Here is a 21,521-nt window from a genome sequence, read left to right as displayed (position 1 = left end):
AAGTAATATTGGCCTACCGTACAGTTCTCTGCCTGTTCACCTGGCCAAGTAATATTGGCCTACCGTACAGTTCTCTGCCTGTTCACCTGGCCAAGTAATATTGGCCTACCGTACAGTTCTCTGGCTGTTCACCTGGCCAAGTAATATTGGCCTACCGTACAGTTCTCTGGCTGTTCACCTGGCCAAGTAATATTGGCCTACCGTACAGTTCTCTGCCTGTTCACCTGGCCAAGTAATATTGGCCTACCGTACAGTTCTCTGCCTGTTCACCTGGCCAAGTAATATTGGCCTACCATACAACTCTCTAATTGTATAGAATAGATAGTTACAATATCGGGTTATTATTTTAAGCGATGTAGCGTATTCACAATATTATTGAGATAGTTGGCTGTACCGGCACCAAAATGCCAGTATAGCTTTATAGCTTGTTCTCCAAATTATTTTTAAATAGAGACAATATGTTTTAAGCACTTACATGTCCATGACTGATCAAAAATCTCGTCTCTCTCTCTCTCTCGTGTCTCTCTCTCTCTCGTGTCTCTCTCTCGTCTCTCGCTCTCGTCTCTCTCGCTCTCGTCTCTCTCGTCTCTCGTCTCTCTCGTCTCTCGTCTCTCTCTCTCGTGTCTCTCTCTCTCGTGTCTCTCTCTCTCGTGTCTCTCTCTCTCGTGTCTCTCTCTCTCTCGTGTCTCTCTCTCTCTCGTGTCTCTCTCTGCAGCAGACATGGTGAGCAATATGTTTGGAACATCGAATCACTATAAAACAAATAAAATCACATTATCGAATCACAATACATATAGAATCGTGAGAATCGCAATTCATATCGGTACCCAAGTATCGTAATAATATCGTATCGTGAGGTCCCTGGCAATTCCCAGCCTTTGTTCTTTGGTCCATAACTCAACCTTCCAGCCCTGATGGTCCTAGTGACCACTATGGCCACAACATACCTCACCTGAATGGTCTGGTACGTGCTTTTCCTTCTCTCTCGTTAATTAACATTCGTTTCCTGGACGTCTTTCTTCTGACTCTTCTTCTGAATGATAGTTGAACGTGCCTGGAACGAAGGTCAGGTCCTGTATTCATGAAGCCTCTCAGAATAGGAATGTTGGCTGATCTAGGATCAGGTCCCCTGTTCATTCAGTAATAATCTATAAAGGGGAAACTGTTCCTAGATCAGTGGTACTTCATTTACGGCAATTTTCCATTCATAATACATAATGATACAATTTAAATTCAATGCGTTTAATGCAGGCCTGAATCACTTCATTGAATATATCTATTGTGCCCTGGACGGCAGATAGATGGCTGTATAGCGCAGCTGTTGAACAGAAAGGCCAAAATAGAACGGAACTGCTCAGGAAGCAACAAGGAAACCAAGAGAGCACACACTACCAGGCTAGTGGACAACAACACGAGGTAGGACACACTACCAGGCTAGTGGACAACAACACGAGGTAGGACACACTACCAGGCTAGTGGACAACAACACGAGGTAGTACACACTACCAGGCTAGTGGACAACAACACGAGGTAGGACACACTACCAGGCTAGTGGACAACAACACGAGGTAGGACACACTACCAGGCTAGTGGACAACAACGCGAGGTAGGACACACTACCAGGCTAGTAGGAAGCAACAAGGAAACCAAGAGAGGACACACTACCAGGCTAGTGGACAACAACACGAGGTAGTACACACTACCAGGCTAGTAGGAAGCAACAAGGAAACCAAGAGAGGACACACTACCAGGCTAGTGGACAACAACACGAGGTAGGACACACTACCAGGCTAGGGGACAACAACACTAGAGGTAGGACACACTACCAGGCTAGTGGACAACAACACGAGGTAGGACACACTACCAGGCTAGTGGACAACAACACGAGGTAGTACACACTACCAGGCTAGTGGACAACAACACGAGGTAGTACACACTACCAGGCTAGTGGACAACAACACGAGGTAGTACACACTACCAGGCTAGTGGACAACAACACGAGGTAGGACACACTACCAGGCTAGTGGACAACAACACGAGGTAGTACACACTACCAGGCTAGTGGACAACAACACGAGGTAGGACACACTACCAGGCTAGTAGGATGCAACAACGAAACCGAGAAGAGGACACACTACCAGGCAACAACACTAGAGGTAGGACACACTACCAGGCTAGTGGGCAACACGAGGTAGGACACACTACCAGGCTAGTGGACAACATGAGGTAGGACACACTACCAGGCTAGTGGACAACAACACGAGGTAGGTAGAAGGGGTGTAAATGTATGTAGAAATGTAACTCCACTGACTGAGTCTTTGTCCCCTCTGTTGCAGTGTTACCTGTAGGTACTTTAGAGAAGACCCTGGTAGACTGCCCGACAGGCGTACTACTAAACAGCACCTCCGGAGGAACCTGCCTTATCCCTTTCAAGGACATGAATACAGCTGGATTTGATTTGACCAAAACAAAACTCATGTTCTCTCTACCAGGAGATGGAGAACGCGACCATACAGGACTAACCAAATTTGACAACCTCCCTTTCAGCCTGACGTGAGACAATCCAGATGGCCTAGTATCAACAAGTAAAAGTGCTTTCTAAAACTGTGGCCATATTACAGTAAGTAGGCCTATGTCTTACGTAACTGTCGTCATATTACAGTACTTATTGATTTAGGCAATCAGGGAGAAACGTGCCCTCTCCTGTAGATGCTTTAGAACGCCAAGACTCCGTCTCCAGCGTTGTTTACATGGCGTGTCCGCTCCAGGGATCGGAGCAGACTGATTGTAATGTAAATACGGCCAATCATGTTCCACCATTCAAAACGCAGCAGAGAAATCTGAGATACAACCGGGGTGTATTCATTAGTCCAAACCGTTGCTAACAGTTGCTAACGGAAAAAAACTTTTCGCAACAAAAAACAAGAGTTTATATTGGACGAATTCAGGTAGGTCCCTCCACTTTTCGTTTGCTTCTGTTCGGTTTCTAGTAAATACCTACTTGCACATCATCATCTGCACATATAGCAGTCCAGTGTTAATTTGCTAAGTTGTAATTATTTCGCTACTATGGCCTATTTATTGCCTTACCTCCTCACGCCATTTGCACACACTGTATATAGACTTATTTTATTGTGTTATTGACTGTACGTTTGTTTATTCCATGTGTAACTCTGTTGTTGTTTGTGTCACTCTGCTTTGCTTTATCTTGGCCAGGTCGCAGTTGTAAATGAGAACTTGTTCTCAACTGGCCAACCTGGTTAAATAAAGGTTAAATAAAAAAAATACACACCAGTTGTTTGAACACAGAACAAAAACAATGTGTCAACATAAAAAAAATTATGTAAAAGACAGACAAAATAACAGAAGAGGACAGAAAGACAAAAAAAAGAACAGACAAGTAGGCTATTGTCCCATAGGGCGGCGCACAATTGGCCCAGTGTCGTCCGGGGTATGGCCGTCATTGTAAATAAGAATTTGTTCTTAACGGACTTGTCTAGTTGAATAAAGGTTCCATGGTCCTGTGCTCTGCAGCAGCTAGCCACTCTAACACCTGTGACTCCTGCAGCAAAGTGAGTCCGATAAGTATCTGTAAAATGAATTACAGAGCTTCGGAGACCCCAGAGAGAAGGAGAGGAAATGTCTGTGAGGGATGAGTGGGAAGCAGGAACACACGTCTTCTCTATCGGAGGCCAGAGTCAGAGAGAGGAGACGGCTTTTGCTGTTGATCTCAGGTCTAAGCACACTCCTTATTCAACTAGTGTCTGGTAGGATCGATATCTGGTAGCTGTGCTTGCTACGCCGACCAGTTTTGGTGACAAAACAATCACTTCTTGTGGAAAAGCCTAAATAAAGTAGACCTATTTTTAATTGAATGAATTCAATCTGCAGCCAGCAAACTCGTGATTTTTTATTTTTTTTGTCCAACCTCGAGATGAGCCCAAAATAACACCCTATTCCCTTTGTAGTACACTACTTTTGACCAGGGCCCATTGAGCACTATGTAGGGAATAGGGTGCCATTTAGGACACAACCCATGATTAAAAAGGCAGACGCTCCTGATGTTAATGTGATATCTATGTAGCAGAACACAAGTCCAACTCTAGGTCAGTTCCCCAAAGGATCACAGTCCCTTTACAAATGACCCTTTCATTCTCAGTCACTAAATCTGCACAATCGTTTCGCTTGCTGCCCAGAGAGGCAGCACCTGTTACCTATACAAAAGGTGAAATAGCCATGGCAGAAGTAGTCTGGGTACCAATCTGTTTTGCCATAGTGACACTCCTGTTATTCTAAACGTTGGTATATGACACGGAGTACAAGGAGCGGAATATTAGCTAAAAACAGATTGGTACCCAGACTGTCAGAAGGACATGGGGGAGTATAACCACATTAGGGCTGTGATGGTCATGAAATTTTGGGGTCGAGGTTATTTGTCAGGCAAAAAAAATGTCCACGGTCAGCGTTGTAACGGCACAATTAAAATGCGCTCTATTTTCTCCTCTCATCTCTGTGTGCAGTGGTCAGGCAGTCGCGGCACAGATAGAACAAAGAGCCAGATGTTTCACAGGATGTATAAATCTGATAGCCAAAGAGACTGGTACTAAGACTAACATTCCACTCCTTTGCCAAAGAGACTGACTTTTCTGAAAATCTCAACGTTCAATATACAACAGGATTTACAGCGCAGTTGCTGACCTGCAATTGGTAACGTTCATATATTTTCTCAGATAACGTTACGGGGCGGGTGCACACAGACAATATCGCTAGGGTTTGCTGCGGTCAATCCCTTGTGAGAAGGTTTTGTCAATCAAAGAGCATTTTGCTCAAAGTGACTAGAGAGGACTCCGTAATAGAGAGAAATAATGACGTAGAAAATATTAGCCTACAAGATTCAAAAATTACGCAGTCGCATCCCATTAATGAGTGGAATATATCATGATATTGATTACATTTTTACCATTTTGTTAAGCTAATTTCAGTTATATTATTTGTCCATTTCTCTTAAAATATCTAGCCAGGGGCCTCCCGAGTGACGCAGAAGTCTAAGGCGTTGCATCGCAGTGACGGCGTCACACCATCCCGGGTTAGCTCCCAGGCTGTGTCACAGCCGGCAGTGACTGGGAGACCCATAAGGCGGAGCACATAAAGACCAGCGTTGCCCGGGTTAGGGGAGGGTTTGGCCGGCCGGGATTTCCTTGTCCCATTACGCGCTAGAGACTCCTGGTCCCATTACGCGCTAGCGACTTCTTGCACTCTAGCTGACTTCGGTAGCCAGCAAGACATGGTTTCCTCCCGACACCTTTGGTGCAGCTGGCTTCCGGGTTACAGTGCCTTGTTCAGGGGCAGAACGACAGATTTTTACCTTGTCAGTTCAGGGATTCGATCCAGCAACCTTTCGGTTACAAGTCCAACGCTCTAACCACTAGTCTACCTGCCGCCCCATCTAGCCAGAGCACTATGCATAAAGAAGTACTGCGACAGATGATGTTACAGCAAGGAGTTTTCAACCAGGGGGTCCGCAAATATATATACACATTTTTTTTAAGTACTTAAAAATAAAAGTTATATATGAATGTTATGTTATGAATATTAGCAACAGAATAAAACACATTTTAAATAACATTCCAACTGTAGAAACAAGGGGAATGTTCTTTATAAATGTCAACTTTATTTCTCAACTCCTAATCTTTTTATACTCACTGGAGTATATGCATAGGGTTTGAACAAGAAGCCATGAGTACAAAGCTGCAGGCTGCTGGTAAGCTTTCTTGACTTGGACATTATATTTTTTCCAACACATATCCTTTGTTTAACCAGCTGCTACTAGAGAACATGTGTTAGGAGTTGGACTTTCTAGCTAATAAACGGTTGAGTTTACACTTCTTCCAATTATAATGTGGGGAGGTGAAAATAATAAAACGAGCTTCAAGTGAAGTCCATCCATGATTCCCAAATGGGACCAAGTCAATCCCAAATGGGACCAAGTCCATCCCAAATGGGACCAAGACCATCCCAAATGGGTCCAAGTCCATCCCAAATGGGTCCAAGTCCATCCCAAATGGGACCAAGTCCATATTACCAAAGGCTGTTTGAGCTTCTCTCAGCTCCAAAGTTTACCCTCTCCTCTCCTTGTGGAAATGGTTGCTCCAGCAATAGGCCTAGTTGCCGTGGCACTCACTACGATAAGGACTGCTTCCAAACTGCTACCCCACCGCCTTCTAGTGCATGTCTCTAGCTAGCTAACAAACCCCATATTAAAATCATCCAATGAACAGGGTGACTTGTTTTGCACTACACTGGTAGTCAGAACATAGGCCTAGCCTGATTTCAGTAACAACAGACACACAACGGTCAGTCAAAAGAAGACCCCATTGAATGTTTATTAAACAGTATAGAAGCTAGGCCATCGACTACTGTTCATGCAATTGGCTCATGTGAGTTTGGACATACCATTATGTGATGGTTTAACAAGATATCAGATTCAGTTTTTTTTATGCTTCTAAGAATATAATGCATGTGTTTGGCTTAGAATGCATGTAACCTGGGCTTGCTGGTCTGTTCAGTTCAGTTCTGGGTGGGGGGGGTCCTGTTTCCATCCCGCAAAGTAGGTGTCGGGATGCACATTACATTGTGTGATCGCCAATATACCATAGAAGAAGAATTACCGTAAGCGATGCGTTAACATTCAGAACGAGCGTCATGGGCTCCGAAACTTACCCGGTCCAGAAGATACTACCGTTAATAGGCGCTAAAGGTTGTTACGGTCTATGAATGAGTTAACCACTTCCTCAGCGGTCCATATTACTTGTTCTCACCTGATGCTATTACCTAGCCGGTGTAGCTGGTTAGTTGGCTAACGTTAGTTTGTTAGACAGAGTTTGCTTTACATGCATTCCAGGTTATGCAGTACACCCTCACAACACACACCAGTACCACATACATGTAAAACTAACCCTGTGGCCGTACTTAAATATGTGGGATTAACGTTAGCTAACAGCTAACCAGCTGCTAGTTAGCTGTTTTATCAGTCCTTCATCAATGTGCTTACCCAAAAGCTTCTTGACCTCCTCCTCGCTCATGTAGACGTTGACACTGGGGTGGTTGTTGATGCCCGGAGCAGGGGCACTGCTAGTGCTGGGGTTGGCGAGGCACACGGCCCCTTCCACCAACAGCAGGAAAAAGAAACCCCCGAGTCTCCACTGAACCGAATGTGGCCAGCCTCGACACACCGAGGGGCTGCCACAGCGGCGAACCAGTCCCTGCTGCCCCGACAACATTGCAGTTGTCTTGTAGTTAGCTGTTGTGTTTCTTCGCTAGTTGATTCCCCCACCTTGTTTCCAAATCCTCAATACATTTTTCATCCGTAGCGCAAGTTTATTCCTAAAGGCAACATTACTAATTGATGTTCAAACGATCATTTTGTTTTCTTTCCCGTTTCTCCCAGTGCGTCTTGATAGTTGATTAGCTAGCTAACTGACTAGCCGAACAAGCTAACTTCGGCCACACTCGACCGCGCTCCAATATGCTATTTGTTTTTTTATGTTTGTCGTCAAGTTTGCAAATGTTTGGATACAATTCCGGATTCGCAATCCTTTGCACATATTATATTACTTACATCTATTTAACTTTAAAACATATAAATAGTTAAGATTTTCACGACTATAACATATCTATCTTTCATGGTCCGTTCTTCCACCTGTGTGAAGCTAGCCACAATAGTGAACTTCTTCTTCTTCTTTGGGATTGGGTTGGCGGATCACATCCAATTTAAAGGTGCACACACCACCACCTACTACATTAAAGTGTAAGGCCAATCTAAGGCCTATCTACATAAAATTCTCTTCATTATTACTGTTCCTAAAAGGAAAAAATTGCACCACAAACTAACCCTACACCTATATAACACTATTTCCCGTGTGGCTCAGTTGGTAGAGCATGGCGCTTGCAACGCCAGGGTTGTGGGTTCATTCCCCACGGGGGGACCAGGATGAATATGTATGAACTTTCCAATTTGTAAGTCGCTCTGGATAAGAGCGTCTGCTAAATGACTTAAATGTAAATGTAAATGTAAATTTCATAACAATCACCACCCCATAAACTGTTCTGCAGTAAAATCTCATACACCCTGGTAATTCTTTGCAGCTGCCACCTACACTCATTAAAAACCCACTACCCCATTACACTACTTTGAACATATCTGTTCCTGCACCGTACAAACGACCAGGGAGGACTGGACACCACCCATCAACATACACTGTAACCCTTCTGAAGTCAAATCTCATATACCAAAATACTTCTCTGCAGCTGCCACCACAACATCTATTTTGTGTGATTTACGTTCCATTTCTGCGGTACAGTTGATAACCATTGCTATGAACGCTAAGAAGCCAACCTTACTGAAGCATATATCACTCGTTGGCCTTTCCCTCTGTGCTGCACAGATCTACTACTCACAGGGATCCTCTCAGGATCCATCACCCTTGACCCATCCTCCTCTACCTCAGCATACGACACCTTCTGCACTATCCTGACTCTGGCCACTTCAACCTGCCTCTCTTGCTCCAAACACACAAGGTAGCCTTGTGGTTAGAGTGTTGGGCCAGTAAACGAAAGGTTGCTAGATCGAATCCCCGAGCTGACAAGGTAAACATCTGTTGTTCGGCCCCTGAACAGGCAGTTAACCCACTGTTCCTAGGCCTTCATTGTAAATAAGAATTTCTTCTTAACTGACTTGCCTAGCTAAATAAAGGTAAAATAAAAACATGAGCACCCCTACAGTTAACATACCAAACTTTATCCACCGGAACAACACAATTCTCTGTCCCATGCCCTCCCGCACACTTCCCAAATAGTGGATTGAGTGGTTCGCTTTCAAAATAAAAGTCCCCCAAAAGAAAGTGATTCAAACAGATATAAATAATAGAATCATTCCATATTTAGACAAGATAACGCTTCTTGTTATATAAATAAATTCATCAAAATTAGTTAATTTGACACAAAAAAAAAGTTAATATCAGTTGCAATTGCACTGTGGATGTATTAGACTTTAGAATTGCTCTGTGGATGTACTAGACTTTAGAATTGCTCTGTGGATGTACTAGACTTTAGAATTGCATTGTGGATGTACTAGACTTTAGAATTGCACTGTGGATGTACTAGACTTTAGAATTGCTCTGTGGATGTACTAGACTTTAGAATTGCTCTGTGGTTGTACTAGACTTTAGAATTGCACTGTGGATGTACTAGACTTTAGAATTGCTCTGTGGATGTACTAGACTTTAGAATTGCATTGTGGATTTACTAGACTTTAGAATTGCTCTGTGCGTGTACTAGACTTTAGAATTGCTCTGTGGATGTACTAGACTTTAGAATTGCACTGTGGTTGTACTAGACTTTAGAATTGCTCTGTGGGTGTACTAGACTTTAGAATTGCTCTGTGGATGTACTAGACTTTAGAATTGCTCTGTGGATGTACTAGACTTTAGAATTGCATTGTGGATGTACTAGACTTTAGAATTGCATTGTGGATGTACTAGACTTTAGAATTGCTCTGTGGGTGTACTAGACTTTAGAATTGCTCTGTGGATGTACTAGACTTTAGAATTGCACTGTGGATGTACTAGACTTTAGAATTGCATTGTGGGCATACTTATGCACTATACTGTACAACCTAACCTACGGATGTTGCACCCATGAAATGGGGTATCAGCCTACTCGGTGACACTCACAAAACACAACTCTGTAGAGTTTACACAAATATTATAGTATTGGCTCTTATTGTGGGACTCTAAAATCCAGTGTGAAATGAGACACATTAAGCATACAGCCTACAGTGAGTATTGAACATACAGTACATATACATTCGAGATTATGCACCCCTTGAAATGGGCTATCGTTCTACTCATTGACACTCACAGAACACAACTTTATAAAGATTACATGAAACACAAAATGAAACCTCTGAGATTCAAGCCATCTATATTTCATTAGATGACATCATTAACTTCACGAGTAATTCAAAACAGGCATATCATAAAATTATATCACTCAATGCTACATCTTTCTAAACAAGTACTGTGTTTTCTGTCAACTCATACAACAGTCCTTTGTCACACAATTGGTTAATTCTTTACCCTGAAAGGACTGCTTTGGAAAACAAACACATAGATACCACAGCTGCTTCCGTCTGACAGTTTTTTAAATTTAGGGCATCAACGCCAGAATTCATAATCAAGGACAATATCCAAGCTGTACAGAATGCCCTTGATTTCAGTTTGGTATTGCATGTAAGGAGTTCATTATTCTATAAATTAATATGACAGTTGTCTCATTATTCTATAACTTAATATTTTGTTTGTCTCATTATTCTATAACTTAATATTATGATTGTCTCATTATTCACTCTATGCTCCATGTCTATGGCAACCCATGTGATGACCTGACATCCACAGGTATTCTCACTCCCTCTAATTCAGAACGACACCAGGTAAACTCTGCTATGGGCAGCTTAGGCAGAACATCTACGTTGTCCCAGTATAGGTTCTTCAATTCTTGGCTAACAAAAGAAGCAGGAGGCATTAGTACACTTGTTTTGATAAGACACCATTCTGTATACTTCTGGCCCATCTTTTGGACACTGTGTTAATGAACCTCCAAACAAGCTTCAATGCCATACAACACTCCTTCCGTGGCCTCCAACTGCTCTTAAACGCTAGTAAAACTAAATGCATGCTCTTCAACCGATCGCTGCCCGCACCTGTCCGCCCGCCTAGCATCACCACTCTGGACGGTTCTGACTTAGAATATGTGGACAACTACAAATACCTAGGTGTCTGGTTAGACTGTCCTTCCAGACTCACATTAAGCATCTCCAATCCACAATTAAATCTAGAATCGGCTTCCTATTTCGCAACAAAGCATCCTTCACTCACGCTGCCAAACATACCCTTGTAAAACTGACCATCCTACCGATCCTCGACTTCGGCGATGTCATTTACAAAATACCCTCCAACACTCTACTCAACCCCATATACAACCCACCATTGCGACCTGTATGCTCTTGTTGGCTGGCCCTCGCTTCATATTCGTCGCCAAACCCACTGGCTCCATGTCATCTATAAGTCGATGCTAGGTAAAGCCCCGCCTTATCTCAGCTCACTGGTCACCATAGCAACACCCACCCGTAGCACGCGCTCCAGCAGGTATATCTCACTGGTCATCCCCAAAGCCAACACCCACTTTGTCCGCATTTCCTTCCAGTTCTCTGCTGCCAATGACTGGAACGAATTACAAAAATCACTGAAGTTGGAGACTTATATCTCCCTCACTAACTTCAAGCATTGGCAGTCAGGGCAGCTTACCGATCGCTGCAGCTGTACAGTCGTGGCCCAAAGTTTTGAGAATGACAAATATACATTTTCACAAAGTCTGCTGCCTCAGTTTGTCTATACTCCAGAATGTTACGAAGAGTGATCAGATGAATTGCAATTAATTGCAAAGTCCCTCTTTGCCATGCAAATGAACTGAATCCCCAAAAAACATTTCCACTGCATTTCAGCACTGCCACAAAAGGACCAGCTGACATCATGTCAGTGATTCACTCATTAACACAGGTGTGAGTGTTGACGAGGACAAGGCTGGAGATCACTCTGTCATGCTGATTGAGTTTGAATAACAGACTGGAAGTGTAACAGATGTATAATGTACTCTCCATGCGTTGTGTTTTCTCATAATAAATAACTTCGGCCAGTGGTCCCAGTTGAGCATCATTTATTTCTGTTGTTAAATGGGAAACAGCACGTTAGTTGTGCAGGGCTTAACAGTGTTGATGGCTGTCGATGGCAAAATCTGTAGCATGAAGACAACTGTGTTAGCCGTGGCTTATGTGACCATGACATCGGTTTATGCTAGCTAACACAATTATTTACAGCAATCATATGCCAAAGCACATCCCAGAAAGCCCCTCAATCCCTAACAAGTACCATATACCCACACATGTATAAAATCAGTAACGTACAGCAAACTTGTACACATTGTAAAATAGAAAATAGAAAACAGTATTCAGAACGTGACCTACCCCTTGCATCACATTTTCATACTGGGAAGACCTGACGTTCGCGATCTCCCCCTATCTGCAAGCGGGGCCAATCACAACACCCCTTATTGTCATCAGAGTTGAACTAACCAATAAGAATGCTTGAACATCAAATACACATTTCTTTAGAGGCAAGTGGAAACATAACCAACCCTGTTACATTAGCTTCAGAAGGAGGGTGGTGCTTGGAATCATTGTTATTCTCTGTCAACCATGGTTACCTGCAAGGAAACATGTGCCGTCATCATTGCTTTGCACAAAAAGGGCTTCACAGGCAAGAATATTGCTGCCAGTAAGATTGCACCTAAATCAACCATTTATCGGATCATCAAGAACTTCAAGGAGAGCGGTTCAATTGTTGTGAAGAAGGCTTCAGGGCGCCCAAGAAAGTCCAGCAAGCGCCAGGACCGTCTCCTAAAGTTGATTCAGCTGCGGGATCGGGGCACCACCAGTACAGAGCTTGCTCAGGAATGGCAGCAGGCAGGGATGCACTCACAGTGAGGCAAAGACTTTTGGAAGATGGCCTGGTGTCAAGAAAGGCACCAAAGAAGCCACTTCTCTCCATGAAAAACATCAGGGACAGACTGATATTCTGCAAAGGTACAGGGATTGGACTGCTGAGGACTGGGGTAAAGTCATTTTCTCTGATGAATCCCCTTTCCGATTGTTTGGGGCATCCGGAAAAAAGCTTGTCCGGAGAAGACAAGGTGAGCGCCACCATCAGTCCTGTGTCATACCAACAGTAAAACAAACTGACACCATTCATGTGTGGGGTTGCTTCTCGGCCAAGGGAGTGGGCTCACTCACAATTTTGCCTAAGATCACAGCCATGAATAAAGAATGGTACCAACACATTCTCCGAGAGCAACTTCTCCCAACCATCCAGGAACAGTTTGGTGACGAACAATGCCTTTTCCAGCATGATGGAGCACTAAGTTGCTCGGGGAACAAAACATCAATATTTTGGGTCCATGGCCAGGAGACTTCCCAGCCCATAATCCCATTGAGAACTTGTGGTCAATCCTCAAGAGGCGGGTGGACAAACAAAAACCCACAAATTCTGACAAACTCCAAGCATTGATTATGCAAGAATGGGCTGCCATCAGTCAGGATGTGGCCCAGAAGTTAATTGACAGCATGCCAGGGCGGATTGCAGAGGTCTTGACAAAGAAGGGTCAACACGGTAAATATTGACTCTTTGCATCAACTTCATGTAATTGTCAATAAAAGCCTTTGACACTTATGAAATTCTTGTAATTATACTTCAGTATTCCATAGTAACATCTGACAAAATTATCTAAAGACACTGAAGCAGCAAACTTTCTGGAAATTAATATTTGTGTCATTCTCAAAACTTTGGCCACGACTGTACACAGCCCATCTGTAAATAGCCCATCCAACCAACTACCTACCTCATCCCCTTATTTGTTTTTTCCTGCTCTTTTGCACACCAGTATTTCTACTTGAACATCCTCATCTGCACATCTATCACTCCAGTGTTAATGCTAAATTGTATTTACATCGCCACTATGGCCTATTTATTGCCTTACCTCCTTACTTCATTTGCACACGCTGTATATAGATTTTCTATGGTGTTATTGACTGTACGTTTGTTTATCCCATGTGTAACTCTGTGTTGTTGTTTTTGTCGCACTGCTTTGCTTTATCTTGGCCAGGTCGCAGTTGTAAATTAGAACTTGTTCTTAACTGGCCTACCTGGTTAAATAAAGGTGAAATAAATAAAATAATTTTAAAAAGCCAGATTTGACCAAATTGTTGTAGTCATATATACTGAGTGTACAAAACATTATGAACACCTGCTCTTTCCATGACATAGACCGACCAGGTGAATCCAGGTGAAAGCAATGATCCCTTATTGATGTCACCTGTTAAATCCACTTCAATCAGTGTAGATGAAGGGGAGGAGACGGGTTAAAGAAGGATTTTTAAGCCAACAGACAATTGAGACATGAACTGTGTTTGTGTGCCATTCAGAGGGTGAATGTGAAAGACATAATATTGAAGTGCATTTGAACGGGGTATGTTAGTAGGTGCCAGGCGCACCGGTTGGTGTCAAGAACTGCAACACTGCTGGGTTTTTCACGCTCAACAGTTTCCCCGTGTGTATCAAGAACGGTCCACCACCCAAAGGACATCCAGCCAATTTGACACAACTGTGGGAAGCATTGGAGTCAAGATGGGCCAATGTTTTGACACCTTGTAGAGTCCATGACCCGACGACTTGAGTCTGTTCTGATGGCAAAAGGGGGAGCAACTCAATATTAGGAAGGTTTTAATGTGTATAATCCCACCACAAAATCTTGACCAGGTTGTTGGCGACATCTATAATCCCACCACTAAATATTGACCAGATTGTTGTAGACATCTATAATCCCGCCACTAAATCTTGACCAGATTGTTAGACATCTATAATCCCACCACTAAATCTTGACCAGATTGTTGTAGACATCTATAATCCCGCCACTAAATCTTGACCAGGTTGTTGGCGACATCTATAATCCCACCACTAAATATTGACCAGATTGTTGTAGACATCTATAATCCCGCCACTAAATCTTGACCAGGTTGTTGGCGACATCTATAATCCCACCACTAAATATTGACCAGATTGTTGTAGACATCTATAATCCCACCACTAAATATTGACCAGATTGTTGTAGACATCTATAATCCCACCACTAAATCTTGACCAGATTGTTAGACATCTATAATCCCGCCACTAAATCTTGACCAGATTGTTGTAGACATCTATAATCCCACCACTAAATATTGACCAGATTGTTAGACATCTATAATCCCGCCACTAAATCTTGACCAGATTGTTGTAGACATCTATAATCCCACCACTAAATCTTGACCAGATTGTTAGACATCTATAATCCCACCACTAAATCATGACCAGATTGTTGTAGACATCTATATCCCACCACTAAACCACTTTCCCTCTCTTATTGTGTCATAATCCTCTCTAGTTAGTGGAGATGGTAGACACTTATATGGAATGGGAATGTCAACAGGTGAATGCTTGCCATCGCACGTGTCAATGCACAAATGAGTGGTCTGTGTCTGGTGAAAATCCCATGTCTTTGTGCTTGGTGTTCTACGATATGCTACCCCTACAAATGTGGCTTCAGAAAATAATTGTTCTACTTTTTCAAACGTATAGACTGTAGATTTAGTTTCCTGAGTACGGTTAATATACCAACGTTGATCCTGATGTGTACATGATGAAACATTTAAATTGATCTGAAAACGTGATTACACTAGACAATTCATATGAGTGCTTGCTCTGTATGTAGGATAGAGGTAGATGTGGAGGCAGGTTGCTTTCTGTTGTCACGTCCATCTCTACTAGTAATGTCTGGATAGAGGTACATGTGGAGGCAGGTTGCTTTCTGTTGTCATGTCCATCTCTACTAGTAATGTCTGGATAGAGGTACATGTGGAGGCAGGTTGCTTTCTGTTGACATGTCCATCTCTACTAGTAATGTCTGGATAGAGGTACATGTGGAGGCAGGTTGTTTTCTGTTGTCATGTCCATCTCTACTAGTAATGTCTGGATAGAGGTACATGTGGAGGCAGGTTGCTTTCTGTTGTCGTGTCCATCTCTACTAGTAATGTCTGGATAGAGGTACATGTGGAGGCAGGTTGCTTTCTGTTGTCATGTCCATCTCTACTAGTAATGTCTGGATAGAGGTACATGTGGAGGCAGGTTGCATTCTGTTGTCATGTCCATCTCTACTAGTAATGTCTGGATAGAGGTACATGTGGAGGCAGGTTGCTTTCTGTTGTTATGTCCATCTCTACTAGTAATGTCTGGATAGAGGTACATGTGGAGGCAGGTTGCTTTCTGTTGTCATGTCCATCTCTACTAGTAATGTCTGGATAGAGGTACATGTGGAGGCAGGTTGCTTTCTGTTGTTATGTCCATCTCTACTAGTAATGTCTGGATAGAGGTACATGTGGAGGCAGGTTGCTGTTGTCATGTCCATCTCTACTAGTAATGTCTGGATAGAGGTACATGTGGAGGCAGGTTGCTGTTGTCATGTCCATCTCTACTAGTAATGTCTGGATAGAGGTACATGTGGAGGCAGGTTGCTGTTGTCATGTCCATCTCTACTAGTAATGTCTGGATAGAGGTACATGTGGAGGCAGGTTGCTTTCTGTTGTCATGTCCATCTCTACTAGTAATGTCTGGATAGAGGTACATGTGGAGGCAGGTTGCTTTCTGTTGTCATGTCCATCTCTACTAGTAATGTCTGGATAGAGGTACATGTGGAGGCAGGTTGCTGTTGTCATGTCCATCTCTACTAGTAATGTCTGGATAGAGGTACATGTGGAGGCAGGTTACTTTCTGTTGTCATGTCCATCTTTACTAGTAATGTCTGGATAGAGGTACATGTGTAGGCAGGTTGCTTTCTGTTGTCATGTCCATCTCTACTAGTAATGTCTGGATAGAGGTAGATGTGGAGGCAGGTTGCTTTCTGTTGACATGTCCATCTCTACTAGTAATGTCTGGATAGAGGTACATGTGTAGGCAGGTTGCTTTCTGTTGTCATGTCCATCTCTACTAGTAATGTCTGGATAGAGGTACATGTGGAGGCAGGTTGCTTTCTGTTGTCATGTCCATCTCTACTAGTAATGTCTGGATAGAGGTACATGTGGAGGCAGGTTGCTTTCTGTTGACATGTCCATCTCTACTAGTAATGTCTGGATAGAGGTACATGTGTAGGCAGGTTGCTTTCTGTTGTCATGTCCATCTCTACTAGTAATGTCTGGATAGAGGTACATGTGTAGGCAGGTTGCTTTCTGTTGTCATGTCCATCTCTACTAGTAATGTCTGGATAGAGGTACATGTGGAGGCAGGTTGCTGTTGTCATGTCCATCTCTACTAGTAATGTCTGGATAGAGGTACATGTGGAGGCAGGTTGCTTTCTGTTGACATGTCCATCTCTACTAGTAATGTCTGGATAGAGGTACATGTGTAGGCAGGTTGCTTTCTGTTGTCATGTCCATCTCTACTAGTAATGTCTGGAGAGAGGTACATGTGTAGGCAGGTTGCTTTCTGTTGTCATGTCCATCTCTACTAGTAATGTCTGGATAGAGGTACATGTGTAGGCAGGTTGCTTTCTGTTGTCATGTCCATCTCTACTAGTAATGTCTGGATAGAGGTACATGTGGAGGCAGGTTGCTGTTGTCATGTCCATCTCTACTAGTAATGTCTGGATAGAGATACATGTGTAGGCAGGTTGCTTTCTGTTGTCATGTCCATCTCTACTAGTAATGTCTGGGGTGCATGGATAACATAGCTGTGATGAATGTTGCTGGGGTTTTCTTGCACATGATACACGTCCCACTCTGTTGGGTTATTTGCTGTGCCAGGGAGCCTTTGATCCCATCATCTTGAATGTCGACATGAGTTCAAGGATGAGCTCTTTCCTATTCTTGCCGTAAACATCTGCCTTGTTTCACCACTGATTATCCATAGCTTTAACACTGTTTTCTTTCTTAGTCCTGCAATAAGAGCTAAAGACACTAATATTTGTGTAAACTCTACACAGTTGTGTTCTGTGAGTGTCACTGAGTAGGCTGATACCCCATATCATCCATAGGTTAGGTTGTTTAGTGCATATAAAGATGCCCCACAATGCAATTATAAAGACTACTACATCCACAGTGCGATTTCAACAATTTTTTGTTGTTGTGTCAAATTAACAAATTATTGTATTTTGTTACATGTATATAACATTCCGACCTCATTTAGCATGATCTATTCCAAATATGGCATGATGATTCTAATATTTGTATCCGTTTGAATCACTTTCAAATCGGGGACTTTTATTCTGAAGGTGAACCGCAAATTGCACTATTGTAGTTAATCGTTATTGTGGCTAGAGTCACACAGGTCGTTCTACCTTCCCTTTGCAATCTCAGTTTTCATTGGAAAGAGGAGGGGCCTGGGGAGGGAGGCAAAGAGGGGTGCGTGTGTGCCTTTACCATAGAGAATGATAGAGGACTCTAGCGGCCAAAAGGCCATTTAGCATGGGCAGCGCCATTGAGGGCTTCCACCATTTTAAAGTAGTCGATTTGGTGGGACTTCCAACTTCATTGGTTGATCCCTCCTGGTGGCCCATACAACAGTGTTGATTTCGTCACTCGCCCCAACCCCGAGCTTGAACCAGGAACCCTATGAACACATCAACAACTGCCTCCCACAAAGTGTCGTTACCCATCGCAACCACAAAAGCCGCGGTCCTTGCAGAGCAAGGGAAACAACTACTTCAAGGTCTCAGAGAGAGACGTCAAAGATTGAAACACTACTAGTGCACGCTGCTAACTAGCTAGCCATTTCTCACCGGTTAAACCCAATTGGAGTGATGTCCAACCGGGTCATTAGGAGGGATCAGCCAATCGTGAAGAAGATGTCCTACTTCAAAATGGAGATATAGCCTCAACGGCGCTGCCCGTGCTGTCACGTATGCTATAGTGGCACAGATACAAAGATGAGTCCTCTATCTATCTCTATGGCCTATTCACCAGCAGTGTGTGCACAATGATGACAAGATGCATGGTCTGGGAAGCACACGTCTTCAAATTTCAGGGGAGACCTGAATGAAAGCTTTCGAGCGTGCAGAGGAGATGAATGGTAATTTACAAAGTCTACTTTGTAAAAGGAGACATAAAACAAGGAGTTATATGGAACAGCATAATGTGTTCTAACTACATTACAGGTGTGTGGCTAAGATGTTGTTTGGCCTAAAGAAATCTGTTTTTACCTGTTTCCTTCATTCAAAAACAGACACATTTTGCTTAATTTAGACTATAACTTAAATCAATCAGAGACTATCCAAAATACGATCACATTGATACAATATAGACACACCTCGTGGTGGGTTACTAGGCACTGCATGCAGAGAACTCATATGCAATCTCCAAATAGACTCCCTACCCTGTCCAATTATCGAGTCTACTTTGTTTCACATAAAGACATCTGTAAGTGTTAGACATTTATGCACAATGAAATTGTACATACAGATTCAATAGAGAGAGAAAAAAATGCCACAAAAGTACATTTTAACATTTTAATTTTTAATGATCAAAATCTGAACCTAGAAAACAGCCTATAAACACTATTTACATGATAGGTAGGGGACATTAGAGTCTAGAACCATAAAAAACAGACACTTATTTTTCCAGTAGTGATGGTTGTTGTTTTGGCCGCTGAGGGAAAACGGTTGAATCTTTGGGGGGAGTTGTCAGACTATGGCAGGGCAATTAATCCAGCGTTTGTTTGTGATGAAAACAGACAGTCCTACTATACACATTTTCCTGAGCTGAGAGACTGATAACATGGAAGTGATGAGGTGTGTATCATGTTTGGATTTTACACTGGTCTGGACTGTTTCTAGGACATTTCATTATTGATGAGTGGCCAATTCTCATTGTTTCCAGTTGGTTGCTTGATCGTCTTTACTCGAGCTGGGGCTACAACAAGCCAATGTCTGGGCAACATGGGTCATCCTACAGGCCAATGTCTGGGCAACATGGGTCATCCTACAGGCCAATGTCTGGGGCAACATGGGTCATCCTACAGGCCAATCTCTGGGCAACATGGGTCATCCTACAGGCCAATCTCTGGGCAACATGGGTCATCCTACAGGCCAATCTCTGGGCAACAGGGGTCATCCTACAGGCCAATCTCTGGACAACATGGGTCATCCTACAGGCCAATCTCTGGGCAACAGGGGTCATCCTACAGGCCAATCTCTGGGCAACAGGGGTCATCCTACAGGCCAATGTCTGGACAACATGGGTCATCCTACAGGCCAATCTCCGGGCAACAGGGGTCATCCTACAGGCCAATCTCTGGGCAACATGGGTCATTCAACAGGCCAATCTCTGGGCAACATGGGTCATCCTACAGGCCAATCTCTGGGCAACATGGGTCATCCTACAGGCCAATGTCTGGACAACATGAGTCATCCTACAGGCCAATCTCTGGACAACATGGGTCATCCTACAGGCCAATCTCTGGGCAACAGGGGTCATCCTACAGGTCAATCTCTGGGCAACATGGGCCATCCTACAGGTCAATCTCTGGGCAACATGGGTCATCCTACAGGCCAATCTCTGGGCAACATGGGTCATCCTACAGGCCAATGTCTGGACAACATGGGTCATCCTACAGGCCAATCTCTGGGCAACATGGGTCATCCTACAGGTCAATCTCTGGGCAACATGGGTCATCCTACAGGCCAATCTCTGGGCAACAGGGGTCATCCTACAGGCCAATCTCTGGGCAACAGGGGTCATCCTACAGGTCAATCTCTGGGCAACAGGGGTCATCCTACAGGCCAATCTCTGGGCAACATGGGTCATCCTACAGGCCAATCTCTGGGCAACAGGGGTCATCCTACAGGCCAATCTCTGGACAACATGGGTCATCCTACAGGCCAATCTCTGGGCAACATGGGTCATCCTACAGGCCAATCTCTGGGCAACAGGGGTCATCCTACAGGCCAATGTCTGGACAACATGGGTCATCCTACAGGCCAATGTCTGGACAACATGGGTCATCCTACAGGCCAATCTCTGGGCAACATGGGTCATCCTACAGGCCAATCTCTGGGCAACAAGGGTCATCCTACAGGCCAATCTCTGGGCAACATGGGTCATCCTACAGGCCAATCTCTGGGCAACATGGGTCATCCTACAGGCCAATCTCTGGGCAACATGGGTCATCCTACAGGCCAATCTCTGGGCAACAGGGGTCATCCTACAGGCCAATCTCTGGGGCAACATGGGTCATCCTACAGGCCAATCTCTGGGCAACATAGGTCATCCTACAGGCCAATCTCTGGGCAACATGGGTCATCCTACAGGCCAATCTCTGGGCAACATGGGTCATCCTACAGGCCAATCTCTGGGCAACATGGGTCATCCTACAGGCCAATCTCTGGGCAACAGGGGTCATCCTACAGGCCAATCTCTGGGCAACATGGGTCATCCTACAGGCCAATCTCTGGGCAACATGGGTCATCCTACAGGCCAATGTCTGGGCAACAGGGGTCATCCTACAGGCCAATCTCTGGGCAACATGGGTCATCCTACAGGCCAATCTCTGGGCAACATGGGTCATCCTACAGGCCAATGTCTGGGCAACATGGGTCATCCTACAGGCCAATCTCTGGGCAACATGGGTCATCTAAGTGTGTTTTATTTCTCATGTTTCTATTTTGTTATTTTAACGCCGCATCATTGAGGAAAAAGCTTGTAAGTCAGTCAGCATTTCACTGTAAGGTGTTGTATGGGGCGCATGTGACAAATGACATTTGATATGTATCATAGAAAACCAACCATTATTATTGGCTGTTGGTTCTTCTGTCTGTTGAAACAGAGAAAA

General features: G+C 43.8%; 2 protein-coding genes across 6 annotated transcripts in view; both read right to left on the bottom strand.

The window, feature by feature from the left end:
- The window catches only part of LOC139541666 (tyrosine-protein kinase RYK-like), a 133,725-nt gene extending 125,986 nt beyond the window's left edge, over nt 1-7,739 (bottom strand). For 3 of the 4 annotated variants that reach the window (XM_071346581.1, XM_071346583.1, XM_071346582.1), the window contains exon 1: nt 7,052-7,739. In XM_071346581.1, the coding sequence (XP_071202682.1) occupies nt 7,052-7,280 (229 nt within the window). In that variant the 5' untranslated portion in view covers nt 7,281-7,739. The remainder of the gene's footprint in view (nt 1-7,051) is intronic. The other variant, XM_071346584.1, reaches the window with a different exon arrangement.
- An 11,447-nt stretch (nt 7,740-19,186) lies between these two features.
- Nucleotides 19,187-21,521, bottom strand: part of LOC139541665 (sushi, nidogen and EGF-like domain-containing protein 1) — a 138,579-nt gene continuing 136,244 nt past the window's right edge. For both annotated transcript variants that reach the window (XM_071346579.1, XM_071346580.1), the window contains one exon: nt 19,187-21,503. In XM_071346579.1, the coding sequence (XP_071202680.1) occupies nt 21,481-21,503 (23 nt within the window). In that variant the 3' untranslated portion in view covers nt 19,187-21,480. The remainder of the gene's footprint in view (nt 21,504-21,521) is intronic.

This window comes from Salvelinus alpinus, chromosome 16, assembly GCF_045679555.1.
Source record: "Salvelinus alpinus chromosome 16, SLU_Salpinus.1, whole genome shotgun sequence".
NCBI classification, from domain to species: Eukaryota; Metazoa; Chordata; class Actinopteri; order Salmoniformes; family Salmonidae; genus Salvelinus; species Salvelinus alpinus.
Note: the sequence above shows the minus strand (reverse complement) of the source record. Positions and strands in the feature narration are given on the sequence as shown.